Here is a 17,742-nt window from a genome sequence, read left to right on the forward strand (position 1 = left end):
ACCTCTGAGAATATGGCAGCCATTTGCAAAGAGAATATGGCAGCTACATGACACTTTTTCAATGTTGAAAACCTTTGCTCTTTATGATCCTAACCTGCTACACACACACACACACACACACACACACACACACACACACACACACACACACACACACACACACACACACACACACACACACACACACACACACACACACACACACACACACACACACACACACACACACACACACACACACACACACACACACACACACACACACACACACACACATCATTTGAACTCTCCCCTACGACTTTATGGCTCTTCAAGCTTTCCATGAGCCTTGATGTTCCTTTAAATGAAAGTTGTTGTACATTGTCACCATTTTTGTATAGATTTTAGTTTACTGTGGTAATTGTAAACTGTCATGCAGGTATAATGCAAATCTTATGGAAGCCAAAAACATGGGCTTGAAGAAAGCTGTTGTGGCCTATTTGGTTTTGGGCTTATTTCAACTGCTGATTTTTGCCTCTTATGGCCTGGGATTCTGGTATGGCACAAAGCTGGTCCTCGAAGAACCACAAAACTACACCATCGGACGCGTACTCATAGTAAGGCGTTTGTTTTTATCTGGTTCATTTACCGCACCTCTCATTGTAATGAGCGCCGCAGATTTTGTGCAATGCACGGTGATGTGCATTTAATTTTGGATTTTTCCCTATCGCGATCAATCCACAGAAAAGTCGATCGAACTCATCGTACCTGTATGCATTGACATTTAATTTGACCCCAACATATTTTGCCTTTCCTCTCTCTTTTCATTTTGCTTGGATAACAGCAGGACATTCCAGTTGATTGTGGGTTTGATCCCATTGGAGATAAAGCAATTTCAAACATAATTTGTGTGAATTGCTCACAGGCCTCAATCATCGTTGACCCGTGCCATGCTTTGAAGGGCACATTCATTCAGCCGGCTCTCCGTCGATCTGTGACCATATACCTAACATCCCTTGGTGGAATTGTCAAATGAGCCTTGTTGGCTCATGTACTTGCGTGAAATTATTTGTTGTGAACAACACTTGCCTCTCTTTGCCTCCCTCTTTTACAGGTTTTCTTTAACGTGCTTATTGGAACAATTTCTCTTGCACAAGGATTTACAAACCTGAAAAAGATTTCGCAAGCTCAAGGGGCAGCCTTTGAGGTTTATAAGACAATTGAGAAGGTCAGATGGAGCACAAGAGCAATTCCCATGTTTTTAATTTTTTTGTGAAACTATGTGCAATGTTCTTAACAACTGGGGAAAAAAATAAAATAAATGCTTTGCTGCTTTCTCCCTCTATTCCTTTCCCTTTTGCCCATTCCCAAATCACTACTGGCTTCCTCTTTTAATTGAGAACTTCCATGTATATCTTGCATTCTACAATGCATTCTTGATTGGTCACATTTCAGCATTACTTGACCCATCTTGAGTTGAGTCTTCTACCTCTTCTTCTTCTTCTTCTACTTCTTCTACTTCTTCTACTTCTTCTTCTTCTTCTACTACTTCTTCTTCTTCTTCTTCTTCTACTACTACTACTTCTTCTTCTACTTCTACTACTACTTCTACTTCTTCTTCTTCTACTTCTACTTCTACTTCTACTTCTACTACTACTACTACTACTACTACTACTACTACTACTACTTCTACTACGACTACTTCTACTACTACTTCTTCTTCTACTACTTCTTCTTCTTCTACTTCTTCTTCTACTACTTCTTCTTCTACTTCTTCTTCTTCTACTTCTTCTTCTACTTCTTCTTCTACTACTTCTTCTACTACTTCTTCTACTTCTTCTTCTTCTACTACTTCTTCTTCTTCTTCTACTTCTTCTTCTTCTTCTACTACTTCTTCTACTACTACTTCTTCTACTACTTCTTCTTCTTCTACTACTTCTTCTTCTTCTTCTACTTCTTCTTCTACTTCTTCTTCTACTTCTTAGACTTCTTCTACTTCTTAGACTTCTACTTCTTCTACTTCTACTACTACTACTACTACTTCTTCTTCTTCTACTTCTTCTTCTTCTTCTTCTACTACTTCTTCTTCTACTACTTCTTCTTCTACTACTTCTTCTCCTTCTTCTTCTACTTCTTCTTCTTCTACTACTTCTTCTTCTACTACTTCTTCTTCTACTACTTCTTCTTCTACTACTTCTTCTTCTACTACTTCTTCTTCTACTACTTCTTCTTCTACTACTTCTTCTTCTTCTACTACTTCTTCTTCTACTACTTCTTCTTCTACTACTTCTTCTTCTTCTACTACTACTTCTTCTTCTACTACTTCTTCTTCTTCTACTACTACTTCTTCTTCTTCTTCTACTACTTCTTCTTCTACTACTTCTTCTTCTACTACTTCTTCGACTTCTTCTACTTCTTCTACTACTTCTACTTCTTCTACTTCTACTACTACTACTTCTTCTTCTTCTACTTCTTCTTCTACTACTTCTACTACTACTACTACTTCTTCTTCTACTTCTTTGTACCGCTGATGCTGTGCCCCTAAACCAGTACACTGGTGTTAATTCAGCAGCCATTGGGGTTCAAACTCAGGACCCTAAGATCCCAAGCCAGCCACCATAGCCCCTAAGTCGACACCAGGCGAGTTGAGTCATTAAGGTGCCAGAGTACTTACAGCTTTGTCAAATATCCTCTGTCTTTGCAGGAGCGGCTTATTGATAGCAGTTGTGAGGAAGGTTATAAACCAGACTGCATCCAAGGAGATCTTGCATTTGAGAACATTGACTTCAGATACCCTGCAAGACCTGACGTGCAGGTGGGATTAATGTTCTGGATAGGTTTTGCCCTTGAATCAGTATCTGCAACACAACAAATATCACCTTCTCTGTCCTTCCATGAGAGCCATATAGGTTTTTGCTACGAGTCAAAACATTGCTTCACATCACAGTTTGCCACACATTTTGATCATTCTGTGATTCATTATACTTGCGCAGTGTAAATTATCATTGTGAATGAGTGTGATGCAATATTCGTAAGTTTTGACAGCCTTTCAGAAACTGACAAAAAATACATAGAAGGGAGAGGATGACGGGCCGAGTCAACATTTTTGTGCAATTAAAAAAAACAATAAAAAGGTGAAGTATTCTCTCATGTTAAATTTTATGGTATCGGGGGTATTGCTCTGCAATGGTTCACCTACCTCGGTAACCGTTCACTTTTAGGTTTGTCCACATGTATGTCTGTTCACCGCTGCTCCTTCTACCTGAATCAAAGTTGAGTTTTCTGAACCGGATCCGTCATGTTTTTCTGTTATATTTTGATCTGTGTGCTGTTTGTATTTTCATCAATTATTTTCTGTGATAAATGATACTTTTGTTGTCAATATTTGTTGAATTTGTTTGCTCGTATAGCTTTGGCCTTCTCGGATAGCCAGAGCTTGACCGTCTCGGTTTTGAGGTTGTTTTGTCGTCCTGTTTCTCTTTTTCTATTCTTTTCTAAAAATTTTGTTCGTTCTGCTTTTCTATGCTGTACTATTTACCCCAAACTTCAAAAAAAAAAACCTCTTCCATTTGGACACTATCTTATTCTGCCTTCCACCTGTACTTTCCTGTACATCTCTCCTTTCCCTCTACCATTTACTCAATATCTTCATTGAAGAAAACACTTCTTCCATCTTCCTTTAAAAGCTTTTGAAAACATCTTAAAATGCCTCAATTCCCTTATTCCTATGGCATCAGCACACCACATGCTCTTTGTCATGATTCCTCCTCCTCCTCCTCCTCCTCCACCTCCTCCCACTGAAGTGCCTGTCCTGTCATCCATCATCTGGTTCCTACAGAACGACCTTTCACCATTCCTTCAACAACTCCTTCCACCCATCCCATGATCTTTATCTCAGAATATTAAATATGGGAATCTTGATAAATCCAGTTTTCAGAAGTTGTCTGCACACACCAATCAAATCTCTTTCACATTATTTTCCAGTGTCAAACAACTCTGACTCGGTACCCTCTCTCCACATTGCCTACAAGTCTGCATCCTTCCAAGCACACCCCTCATACATTGATTGCCCCCTCCTCACCATCCCTCCACTTCATGCCCTTCTTTCTGCATACCCCCTCACCCCACCCTCTCAAAGCTTCCCCCTCATCCATCCCCTCAATACCCCCCCTCTCGGCTTTTATTAAAGGGTGGTAATGGGCAACAGCAAAGTACAGTCTAAAGGTTCCTGAGTGGTGGGTTAATGTATCAGGCCCACATATGTGTTAATTACAGTGGTCCTGTGTTTGAAAAAGTTCAAAATCGCAGTGTCCACTCTACTGATCATATACATCATTCAAATCTTACAATATTTGGTTTGAGTTACTGTGGTGGTACCGGAATCCACTTGTAAAACCAAATTGGATTGATAGCTTGAAATTTTGAAACCGTATGGATTTCATTTTCTGCAAATGGGAAAAACGACTTTCCCCAGGGTTACTTCCTTCATGTTTGAGTGAGTGACGCAAACAAGACGATCATCTAAACTTAATATTAATGATTCAAAAAACTGCGTCATGTCCTCACAAACAAAATGAGTGCATATGATGTTCGTATATGCAAAAAGGAGTGAGTCACAGGATCACGAGTAAACACTTAACCGAATGTGGAAATATGCACGAACATCGGTCAAACTGGGCAAAATGACTTATCACAATATCCATTATACATTCTACAACATAATATGAAAATATTATATTTACATTGAACATGTACTTATTTATAGAAACCATATGACATAAACATCAAAAACATCCACGTCACTGTCTTCTTTATCTGACCATTCATCATCTATCTCCTCATCTGAGTCGTAACTTGAACTGAGGTCACTTGTGTCATCCTCGACCAAGTTGTTCAGGTTCATGTTATCTGGCATTTGTGGCCCATCAAACCATTTGATGCATAGATTGCCATTATCATCCATATTCCAGCCATGTTGCATTGGATCCCATGTGATCAGAGTTGGGAGATGGGCATGCCTCCACAGGTATGCCACATACTTTGTATGCAGCACCTTCTGATAAAGTTCAGTCACAAGGCGGTAAACAGGCTGGATCCGCTGCCTTGAGTTTCTGAAATGGGCTACTTCGTGGACCCAGTGACATGATTTTATTTAACAGGAAGGAACGAGTGTCATTCACGCGGCTGCATTTGGGTTCACCGTATATAGCACATACATACTTTTCTATGCTGATAAATGTGTCTGGTGTGAGTGGAGCTGATTGGTCAAGAACAACCAAATATGAAGCATGTGGCCTGTGCTGGTCCATCAAATCAATGGGTCATGCTTTATCCTTCTGACAAAGCTGCTGAACAGTCACCACAGGTGAAGACATGTATGAGGGCAAGGCGGTCTGGGTCTAACACGTCTGCTAGCCTGGATACATTGACCAGCCACCGATTGTTCTTACTGTTGAGCCCCACATCCAGATAGACAGTTACCTGGTCAGTAAGAGTATTCTGCACATGGTACAGAAACAGTACTAGGCCATCTCTATCAGCTCACACCACAAAGTTTGTCGGTTGTGTGCAGTTCCTCGCAACATAATGTGTGCGGAAGGCAAGTCGTGTATCTGCCTCTTCATGGTGACTCTCAATTTCAGGGACGACTATAATATCTCCAAAGACACCGTCCTGTACCATGAAACAGACACAAGGACACTTACTATTTTTTTCGAAACATTATGGATACATTTGCCATTCAGGTGGAATAAAATAGCATACATGTAATGATTTCACATCGATATAAACTGCTGTTTATTGATCATCTTGAAGATCTTAAATAGTTATATTTATCTAATCCTGTATGTATGAGATACCCAGGTAAATATGAATTAGCCTTATTAATTTTTTTTGCAATGTATAAACATTGATTAAATCCAAACTGACTCTCGGTAGGTATTTACCACTAGCAAATACAACCCATCGCTTCGTTGACGGGGATATTAAGGAGGGGTGGAGAGAGGAGGGACAGAGGCTGGAGGGGAGGGGGGAGAGAGAGAATTGAGGGGGGGAGGAGGGAGAGGGCAGGGAGGGTGGGGAGAGAGGATGGAGGGGAGGGAGAGAGGAAATTGAGGGGGTAGGAGGGAGAGGGGGAGTGAGGAAGGGGGTGGTGGGGAGAGCAACACCACCAAATGTTGCTTTCCACTCTGGGAAAAGGGGGAGGGGCTGGGAGCGAGGAGGATGGTGGAGACGGTTTGAGAGGAGGTAAGCATGAGGGGAGGGGTTCTCAACTTGTGTTTGAAAGTGGGCCTTGTGGACAAGGGGAGGGGGTACGACTGCCGGGGGGGGGGTGGAGAGGGGAGGGGCTTTTAGAGAAGGTAAGCATGAGGGTAAGGGAAGGTAAGACAGCGTTAGGGCGGGAAGTGAAGGCAACTTGAGAGGCGGGGAAGTGAAGGCAGCGTGAGAGGCGGGGAAGGAAAGGTAAGGCAGCGGAGGGCAAGGGAAGGCAAGGCAGTGAGAGGGTGGGAAGGGAAGGCAGCACAAGGGGTGGGGAGAGGAAGGGAAGGGCGATAAAACGTGCCCAAAGAGCAACATTTTCTTTTTAGCCGCCGGGTTCTATATATAACTGGGTGGGACCATTTAAAACCCATGCTATTTACCTGATGCCTGGTGTTGGCTTAATGGTTAGGGTGTTGGCTTAATGGTTAGGGTGTTGGCTTAATGGTTAGGGTGGTGGGCTTGGGATCCTTGGATCCTGAGTTCAAATCTCACTCAGCAGTTTAATTAATACCAGGTAGGGTTAACTCGGCCTGTCATCCTTCCGAGGTCGGCAAAAATGAGTGCCAGCTTGCTGGTATCCTGTGTCAGAGTAGCGACCCGTCCAGGATTATGCCCACTAGCCAAGGAGACTGCTTAAGCAGCACCAACGCTCTGCACAGAGTATGGTCCCAATATCCTCTCCTTTACCTGGCAAAGGCCTGCCTGCAGGCACATGCAACAACCTTCGCACACCTCGTGTCGGCTCTCTCCGAATCTGATTCATATATGCTACCCCACGGGGAAGTTTTTTTTTTAATTCAAAAAAACAGTCAGTTCTTAGCAGTCCCATCAGCAGAAGGGGAGGATGGGTGAGCAGGGTGAGGGAGAAGGGTAGGAATGAGAGAGGGAGAAGGGTGGGAACGAAAGAGAGGGAGAAGGGTGTGAGAGAAAGATGTGTATGTATATATATATATATATATATATATATATATATATATATATATATATATATATATATATATATATATTTATCCAACACAGGTGGAGGCCATTCAGCCCATCATGCCTGCACGAATACCACACCAACCCATCTATACAAGATCCAAGGAAGAAAATGCAAAAAAAAAAAAAAAAAAACCTTTTTAATTGATGAAATAAATTAAAATGGTGATTTTTTTTGGGGGGGGGTTTCTTTTCTTCCCCTTGGAGAGGGGGCTTGGTTAAAAATGGACTTGGTTAAAAACACACATCAACCACACAACCCCCCCCTTAACAAGACCCCCACCAACAGCACTCCGTACACAATCACCCATCGATACTCAAACTACCTAAAAGTCTTAACATCCCCATGCCCCTCTATCTCCATAACTTCCAGGTACCTATCTAATTCTAATTTAAACTTATCTATTTTTTTCTGCTGCCACGACCTTTCCAGGGAGACCATTCCATGCATTAACTACTCTGTGTGAAAGTCTCTGTCTTAACTCTTCTCTTCTTTACTCTCAAGCTATGGCCCCTCGTCCTATCACTGTCTACTCTGTTGAATAATTCACCTTCACTTATTTTATCTCAACCTTTCATTATCTTAAACATCTCTATCATATCTCTTCGCAACCGCCTCCTTTTCCGTGAATAAAGCTCCGTCTCCTTCAACCGCTCCTCATAGCTGAGTCTAGCTAGGCCCAGAATCGATCTAGTAGCCCTACACTGAACCTTCTCCATGGCATCTTTGTCATTCCGGAACTATGGTGACCAAAACTGCACACAACATTCTAGATGTGGCCCTCACTAAATTCCTGTACAATGTTAACACCACCTCTTTTGATTTACAATTGATCCCCTTCCTTATACAGCCGAAAACCCTATTTGCTTTGCCTGTAGCTGCCTGGCATTGTGCTGCCTGCTTACCTCCCGTATATATTACCACCCCCAGATCCTTCTCCTGTGTGACACACTCCAAAATACATCCTTACATCCTGTAATCTCTATTTTCATTGTTCTTTCCTATCCCCAACACCTTACCCTTGCTCAGGTTAAATTCCATCTGCCATTATTTTGCCCAATTCATACAAGTATCAATACTCTCTTGTATCTGTTTACCACCCCCTATGCTATCCACCTCACCTCCAAGGTTTGTGTCATCCGCAAATTTGGAAAGCTTACTCTTCACCCCATTATCCAAATCGTTGATGTAAATATTGAATAGGACTGATCCGTGAGACACCCCACTACTTACATCCTCCCAGCAAGATATCCTCCCACTCACAGTCACTCTTTGCTTCCGACCACGAAGCCAGTTTGCAAACCAATTAGCTACTTGACCAGTCACTCCACAAGCCCTCACCTTGGCTAACAACCTCCGATGTGGTACTAGATATACTTTGTCTAGATATACTATGTCCACTGCCTTTCCTTCATCCACCCAATCAGACACTGCTTCATAGAACTCTAAAAGATTTGTTAAACAGGAACTACCTTTGGTAAACCCATGCTGACAACCTTTAATTAGTTTGTATTTGTTTAAATGGTTCCTCATCTGGTCCTTAATGTCTCCAACACCTTCCCCACAACTGAAGTCAAACTAACAGGTCTATAGTTTCCCAATTCTTCTCTGGATCCTTTATTAAATAATGGTGTTACATTTGCTACTCTCCATCCTCCAGTACCTGTCTTGACTCCAGTGAACTATTGAAAATATCCGTTAATATCTCACCTACCTGCCTCATATCCCTCAATATTCTTGGTTACATACTATCTGGACCTGGAGCCTTATCTAGATTACCTAGCTGTTCCTTTACTGCCTCCACTCCAACCTAGATCTTCTGTAAAAGACCTTCCTCACCTCCTTGATAGATACTCTCAGCTATTGGCAATTCTCCTGACTGTTCTTGTGTAAAAGTTGAAGACAAATACCTGTTTAATAAGCCTGCCATCTCACTTTCACCACTAACCACTCTCCCGGTGCTTTTCCTCAATGGGCCCACACTGGTCCGAACCTGTTCTTTTCCCCTGATATACTTAAAGAAAGAAAATGGTAGGATCGAGTCAATTGGATAGGATCTGCTTTGGAGACTTCCTGCCTCCAAAAGGATGAGTTTGGGAAAGAATGCTTGTCAAATGTGCTGCAATTTTAAATTAGTGTTTTTTTTTTCTTTGTTTTGTTGTTTACACCAGTGTTCTTCACTATTTTCTTTAGAAGGGGGGCACTTTTGCCAATGAGATGTCAGTATGAGAGCCACGACACTGCCTGCAGTTCTCTCTAATGGTTGCTATTAGGCACTGTTCCATGTACTCTTCTTCATTGTAGTTAACTGAGCTGCAAGCATAATTGCTTTTATACTGCCATCTAGTGATGTACCGTAGTTATGTTACTTTATGCTTCACATTGGAACACTCATTTGAAAGCATTGGGTCATTTTGATAGCATTTATGGCAGATTATGATGGCATGTTAAAAGATTATGATGGGATGTTTTCACATTTTTGTGTTGATATCGGCCACACATCAGGGACTGAAATTTAGGCCACCAGTGGCTCCCAGGCTGTGCAATGAAGAACAGAGGACTAGAGTCTAGACCTCACCTGTGAGCTGTTTAGCCTGCGTTCAAGCCTCAATCCAGCTATAAACTGTCACCCTCGTGTTTCACAGGCAGAGTGCCGACCGTCAGATGGATGTTGAGCATTAGCTGTTAAGACTATCTTTGTTTAGAAAATTACCATCTGCCACTGCTTATTGGTGAACATTAATGATACCACAGGATCATTTCTGAAGAGGAAACGGGTTTTTTTGCCAGCACCCTGAACAAATTGCGAATCCCAGCCACTTTCTATCGAGTGTCCTAATTGGTTTGAGCCTTGAAACTTTTCTCGACTCATCGTGATAAGCCATTGGAGCTCTTTTTAGGAGTATGTGCCTCAAATCAGTATTGCTTAAAGTATCTAGAGTATGAGTAAAAACATTCTAACTCTTTATATTTTGCTTTTTATTTTTACGTTGGTCTTCAAAACTTAAAGTTGCTACTGATGCAGAGTTCAATTTTCAAGTTTTATTGATTACCCTCCTTTCTGTTAAGGGCTATAAAAGCCAAATCCAATGGAATTTTTTTTTTGTTTTGTTATCCTGTTGTTTATTGTGCACCAATTCTCTAAGACTCCTTTATTTATAATCTCACCTTGCTAGGTTCTAAAAGGACTAAATCTCCGTGTTCCAAGGGGTAAAACGATCGCTCTTGTTGGAAGCAGTGGGTGTGGAAAAAGTACCACCATTCAGCTGCTCCAGCGATTCTATGATCCAGGCAATGGAAAGGTGAGCAAAATGAGCACAGGTTGACATGTTTTAGTTTTCCTCTTCTTCACTTCTTTTTCACTTTATTTGCATGTTAAAAGTTTGATTTTGATCTGCTTTATTTGTACAACCATTGAGACAAGAATATGAAATGTTAAAAGAAAAGAAAGATTTTGGTTTTGGGATTTACTATGAACCATATAGATGTGTAAAGGTATGGAAGGAAAAGTGTGGGGCATTGGAGGGGTGGGGTGGGGAGGGTAAATGAGCTATACCTTCAATCTCTAGTAAATGAGCTGCTCATGATCACCCACTGAAACAAACGTGGTCCAGAACATGTGCAGGAAGAAACCAACAACTGCACGGAGGTGTGGAAACATCAGATTCATTGATGATTTACGAGCAATTAATTATGGGTTTGTAAGAAAATGGAAAAAAAAAATGGCAGGATCGAGTCAATTGGATCGGTGTACGGGTTCTATAATGTAGAAACAGAAAGCATATGTCACCTCCTACCGGGATGTTAAAACTTCATGTCAGAGCAGCTGTACACCCAAAGGCACAACAAAGTATGTGGAGGAATCCACAGGCACATCTGCAAAAATCTCAACATCCCAGTTCCAGAAAACTCATGAAAACAAGAACCAAAAGCAATTATTGAAATCAAGGAATTAATGCTCATGTACGACCTCATGATCCCATGAAGTGTGAACATAAAAAAAACAAAGCATTGCAACCAGATGTCGAACTTAGGTACAACAAAATGAAGGCATTGTTATTTGAGGGGTCAATACCCAGTGATTTTGGTCTAAACTCAGAAATAAAGAAAATGACCAAATACCAAGACCTCAAAAAAAAAAGTCAAAAGATCTTGGAAGCTGAAGTGTCGAAATTGTGATGGTGATAATTGAAGCAACAGGAATGATGAAGAAGAACCTTACAGAGATCTCAAAAACATCCCTGGGAATATTACTACAAACAAACAACAGTTGGAAGCTATCCGGGCCTCCGTGACTATCCTGAAAAAGAGTCCTCAGAACAAAACTTTGAGAAGAAGAAAACATCACAAATTGGTCCATGAATCGAGATCTCTTACTGAAATGAAGGTAGATACTTCGAGACCTGGGAGGACTCCGTTCAGGTCAGGTCAGGTATGGGAGCATGTGCCGGAGCAACTCATTGCTGCATCCACTTTCTGCCAGTACTCCAGGGGCCTCCTTCTGGCCATCCCCCAGGCAGATGCCTGGCCCATCCCCATCTCCTCGAGATGCCGATCAACTTGCTGCAACCACGAGGAACGTGGTCGGCCCATTGGCCTCCTCCACTCATGAGGCTTCCTTGCTGAGAGAATCTTGTGAGCAGGATCAGCATCAGGAAAACAAATTGCATGTCCATACAGCTGCAGCTGACATTCACGGACTATGCAGTCACGGTTACGCCCCTGACATCCAACTCGACAGATGATGGATCAGCCTGGTACAGCCGCTCAAAGCAACCGGCCCAGCAGGCCTTTACTTTGAACTCCTCTGTCAAGAGCCCACCACCCTCCACTCTAACTGCAGTTCACCGAGGGACAGGTTTGGAGGAACGCAATGCACAAATTCCCCTGTAAGCAGGATGGGAATCACTTGATCATAGGTGATGCTCTATCCCCTCGCAGATTCCTCGCACATAAGCCTCCTTGTCCACCCTCAGCACACGTACAGTTTTATGCCTCAACTCCCTGAACAGCTCAGCTCTGCCACTAAGCTTGGCCCTGTGACTGAAGAATGGTATCCAGTGTCCTTTTGAGGCAAAATTTTTCTTCGCCCTTTGATGAGTTCGAAGACATCCACCGGCATATCAAGGATGGTGGTCTTGGAGGCACTCCATAACTCTTCAAAATTCCCCCAAATGACCCAGATCCCCCCCAAATCCCCACTCAGCTTGTTCGCAAACTCCTCAGCTTCCCTCTCATCCTAACCCTAACAGCTTAAGCTGGGATGGTACCATTCTTCTGAATTTAAGCTGCAACTTCAGAGTTGCTACATCAATCCTGTGGTTGGTATTGAGGAACTAAGCACACACCACCAGCCTTGGAACAATAAGTCCAGCGATGAGCCTGTGGTTGCTGAAACCGTGAACCAGCCACCCTAAGTCCATGTCTTCTTGCAAAGTCAAGGAACTTAGTGCTATTCTGGTTCACGGTTCAAGACACTTGGGGACCAACACATGTCTCATAACCATCCCTATCAGTTCCAGTCGATGCAATGAAATCCTCCAAGACGAGAAGAGTATCTCGCCTGGGGCACTGATCAACCAGACTCGAGCAATATATAGAATGTGTCCTTCACGGTGAGATCACTCGCCTCAGTCGAAGCATATACAGAGGCCAGGGAAACAACACCCAAGGAGTGACAAATCCTTAGTCTCATAATGTGCTTGTTGACTAGTGTTACCTCAATTATCATTGGAGTCCGCTTATTGGACAGAGCAAAGCAACTCCATGGACCTGGTAACCATGAGAGTGACCAGACCAATAGTATGTGTAACCACTCGCCATGAACTCACCACTATCCGGTCTCCGAACCTCAGAGAGTGCTGCAATACCGATGTTGAAGTGCTTGAGCTCAGATGATAACAGAGACAGGTAGTCATCCACTCTTAGGGATAGGGCATTCCAGGCACCCACCTGAAGGGACTTCCTCAGATTTACCCAAGGAGACCGCTGTCTGGTGGACTACACCTCAGCACCACCCCAACGCACACTACCCCAATCTGACCCGGGAAGGTTACCCCGTGGGCTTCCTCATATCATCAGAGTGGGGATCCCAAAGGCTTTGCCCCAATCCCATCATCTGGTGAGCTGCCCTGTGGATGGCAGGCAGCTGCATAGGAAGTACTCCCCACGGAGTGGGTTTTCAGCATTTTTGTGTTTTGCAGAGTGAAGGGTTTTACGGTGGCTGGAGTGCAAATCCTGCCACCAACCTCTTCAAAAAAAAAGGTAACCCAACTGCAGGAGGGTGTCCACAGACACAGTTGAGCACTAGATATGGATGGCTGTTGCCTCACAAGGAGCTCCTCTGCCCTTTGACAGGTTTTGTTTTTAATCCTACTGGGTGTCCATAATCATACACCCTCCTCACCAGGAAACCTCGTGGAGGAGATGGTTTAGTCACCGACAACCTGACCATGAAACAGGTTTGTGGAGAACATTGTACTTTACGGTACTTCTACATATCGACGGTCCCCTGTGCCAGTGCGCATGCGCAGCCTGAGCCGGAGCCAGGGATGTTGTGGGTGTTTCAACCTGTTCAATACTTGTTTGATTATTGTCGTTCCACGCTAATAAAGTGGTCGAACAAATTGAACTCTGTTCTTATTTAGTTTGTACAGGTTTACATGGTACCTGTAGCAAGTCACAGATCTAATCTGGCCTGACCTGACAATACTCCGTTCCACATTCTGAAACCCACATATGAAGATAACAACCAACACCCACACTTTCTCATCTCCATGTCACCTTGAATTATTTATTTGAGAACACTTTAGCATCTCTGTTAACCAAACACAACTTTGTAGTATTTATTTCTGCATATCCACTTTACCCTCCGATCACAAGGACGCCATTTCTGTCTGCTTGCAACTAAGATGAGACTGTGGCTCGCCACAGCATCGAGTCACAAAGTAAATGATCTTTCCAGAAAGTCGGAGGTCATTGAGATGCCCCAGAAAGAGGAGCCAGCACACTGCCTTGATGGAAACGAACTTCCAAGGGAAATTGCAGGAGAAAGAATGGTCTCCATGGGAAATGAGCTGCTCATTAGCCTGAAAGAAATCCACTTTCCATTCAAGGAGAGGAACCTGGGAGTAATTTGTAGAACATTGGTGCCTAGATGTTAAATATTAATCTATCCAGTGAATCGTTCACGCCATACTTGTTGAGCTTGCAGAAGAAACACGTGGAGTGTAGAGTAGCCATAATGAGTAATTTATGTGATTGTCTGAGATCATAGGTGAAGAGGCAAATACGTTTCTATTCACTATCTGGCTGTTAGAAATGCTCACCGCTGTGTTCGTCTGAAGATGAATTTTTTTTTTTTGACTGAGGTTATTTTATGACTGTTTGGTGAAAAGCACAAACTCGCTTTCATTCATCTCCCTATTTGCATGAGGAGTAATGTTATGGAGAATATGGAATGTATTTGTTCTCACGGCATTGCCACATGGTTGCTGTGATGTTTTATCCATGTACAGATTTTTGTTGATGGACATGACATACGTTCGCTCAACATCCGTTGGTTACGGGAGAATATTGGTGTCGTAAGCCAGGAGCCGATTCTTTTTGCTACAACCATTGCAGAGAACATACGATATGGGCGGCTAAACGTCACGTTGCATGAAATGGAGCAGGCAGCACGGGAAGCCAATGCATACGACTTCATCATGGCCTTGCCAGACGTACGTATTTCAATCGCGCCAGTGCAAAACGTGGTCCTTCTGGTTCAGACAATTTTTGTTTGCTTCCATCGAAAAAAAGTGAACCGAGGATCCATTCCATTTGTCAGACCCAAGTTTTTATTCCGCATCAACTAAAAATCTGTTACCTCCCTGTGGAAGCCAATTGAAAAAAAAATTGGGTTTTTTTAACGAACACCACTGAAGGTGGACAGAGGTTATGTTTTCACCCCTGTCTTTGTTTGTTTGTCCGCTTGTCTGTGAGCAGGATATATCAAACTGTTATGGATGGATTTAGATGACACTTTGTGGACAGTTTGTTTTTATTTTTTGTATACATTGTCGAGGCTCATATGAGAGCTAACACACAATGCACAGCAAGGGGGGTGGGAGTGGGAAGGACAAACCAGTGGGGAACAGAGACATTTGGAGATCTGTGGAAGGGAGAGGGATGGGGCGGGGAACACAGGGTATACAAGATGGACATTACAGGGACTTTCAGGAAGGAAAGCAGGGAATTTGAAGGAGGGGGGTTTGGGGCGGATTAACGGGGGCAGAACATATCGAGGTTTTGGATGGTGGTGGTGGTGGTGGTGAACTAGTTTTGAAAGCCTGGAGGGAAGAATGGGATTGAACAGAGTGTGGGAGTTTATTCCAAAGGTGGGAAAAGAGGAATGAAAGAGTGAAGGTGAGCAGTGATTCGTGATTTTGGGAGTTTTACCAGAAGGGGGTTGTTGGCAGACCGTTGAGCGCCCTGTGGAAATATGGTGGGGATGTATCCCAGACAGCAGGGGGGAGAGACCAGAGAGTAGACGGTAGAAGACAGAAAGACCACCGACTTGCCTGCGGTGAGAGAGTGAAAGGCCCAAAGACTCAGCCTCACCGCAGGAGATGCAAATGATCCGAAATGCCTTGGTTTCCACAGCATGAAGCCAAGAAAGGTGAGAGGCAGGAGCACCAGCCCAGAGGGGAGAGCAGTACTCCATCAGGCTGTGGACGAAAGCTTTGTATGTGGTCAGGAGCTCAGGTGGACCGAGGAAGGACTTTGCACAATGGAGGATCCCCAGTTCACGACTGGCTTTGGAGGCCAGGATGGAAATGTGGCTTTCCCAGGAAAGATCATGGCAGATAGTGAGACCCAGAAGCTTGAAAGAAAGGACTTCTTCAAGAGGATTATTGAGAAAGTGGATGGGGGGTGTTCTAAATGGTCCTTTCGGAGAGACATAGTGAGAGTGTGAGATTTGTCAGGATTGAAAGACATGTTCCATGTGTTGGACTAGTTTGTGATTTTATCCAGATCTGCAGAGAGTGAAGAAGCTGCGGCTTGCCGGTCTGAGGGATAATCGGAGAGATCATTGGTGACAACCAGAAAAAGAACAGGGCCCAGAATACTGCCTTGAGGAACTCCAGCCTGGACAGGAAGAGGGGATGAGAGAACTTCATTTTGGGCCACATTTAGGTTACGTGTGTGACAAGTATGAGTTTATTCGATTTTGGTGAAGATCCGGATCCATATACGAGAATTTTATTTTGAAAGTGATTCTTCATAATTGAGAGATGGGGCCAAAAATTATGTAGAGCACAATGTTTCAAGAAGTTGTGGGCAGATTATGACAAAACTTGGTGGTTGAGTTGGGTAGGTGACAAGAACAAGCCGATTAGATTTTGGTTACGTTAAGAATGCAGATCCAGCCTATCAGTGGGATCCATAGCGTAAACTGTTCAGCCTGGGAGAGGTATGTGCTCTCCCGAGTACCATCCTAGTATTTTTTAGGAGATTGATGCTCCAACATCGAGCCAACAGACTTACCTATCCTTGATAGATGCCAACCATCATGACACTCGGCAGAGATTGATGCCTAATGGGTACTTGTACACTGCATATGTGCCAATTCTGAGTTAATCTAGTTAATAACCTGCCGTGCGTGTGTGCGTGTGTGTACATGCATGTGTGTGCGCGTGTGTGTGTGTGTGTTTGTGTGTGCATCCGCAACCATATTTTGGACATGTATGGACCAATTTTATTCATACTTGGCACAAAGACAACACATGATGGTATATATGTGCACAGCATTTTGTTTCACGATGCGATCAAAGTTGCCCGACTATCGGGCATTTTAGTTGTTAAAAAAACCCTGATGTTGAAGACGTCCTCAACCATCTCTCAGACAAGCATTTACTGATGTTGTTCAAACTTGGGACACTTGATGAATGGTGGCTTACATATGTCCATCAATTTTTTTTTTTTTTGAGATCGGATCCAAGATGGCTGACTGGTGCCCATTTTGTTACTTAAATTTGTCCCCAACCATTTCTCAGACACGTGTGGTCTGATTTTGTTCAAACTTCGCACATGCAAAGTACATGGTGGCATACACATACATCTCACTTTGTTTTGCAATCTGATCAAAGATGGCTGACTTGGGCTAGCCCTTTAACTCTGTACAGCAAAATTACTAAAACAACGTGGGCTGTGACATTTTGTCTTTTTCACTTTTACATTACGAGCAGAGTACCTGGCTTATGGGCGATCTTGTTCCAAGCATGCAACATGTTCTTCTGACCCATACCATACCTTTATTTGGGTGGTGTATAGGCAATTGACAGTTGTATGGAGGCAAAAAAAAAATCCCATGAAGTTCCGTGCATGAAGCAAAAACATACCGACTGCTTATAATTCAAAACGCCTCACAGCACTGGATAATGTGTGGATAGGAACACTGTACGGTAAATGGAGAAGACTTGTGATACCCTCCTCGACTTGGAGGCGGCGCGACTCGATACACATTTACATGGAGAATT

General features: G+C 43.2%; 1 protein-coding gene across 1 annotated transcript in view; it reads left to right on the forward strand.

The window, feature by feature from the left end:
* LOC147014910 (ATP-dependent translocase ABCB1-like) overlaps positions 1-17,742 on the forward strand; it is a 120,691-nt gene that overhangs the window by 34,135 nt on the left and 68,814 nt on the right. Inside the window, exons 10-14 of the mRNA XM_085853367.1 lie at positions 419-596; positions 1,094-1,207; positions 2,684-2,794; positions 10,399-10,524; positions 14,740-14,943. Of these exons, the coding sequence (XP_085709493.1) occupies positions 419-596; positions 1,094-1,207; positions 2,684-2,794; positions 10,399-10,524; positions 14,740-14,943 (733 nt within the window). The remainder of the gene's footprint in view (positions 1-418; positions 597-1,093; positions 1,208-2,683; positions 2,795-10,398; positions 10,525-14,739; positions 14,944-17,742) is intronic.

This window comes from Eptatretus burgeri, chromosome 13, assembly GCF_056783735.1.
Source record: "Eptatretus burgeri isolate ZD-2024b chromosome 13, Ebu_testis_v1, whole genome shotgun sequence".
NCBI classification, from domain to species: Eukaryota; Metazoa; Chordata; class Myxini; order Myxiniformes; family Myxinidae; genus Eptatretus; species Eptatretus burgeri.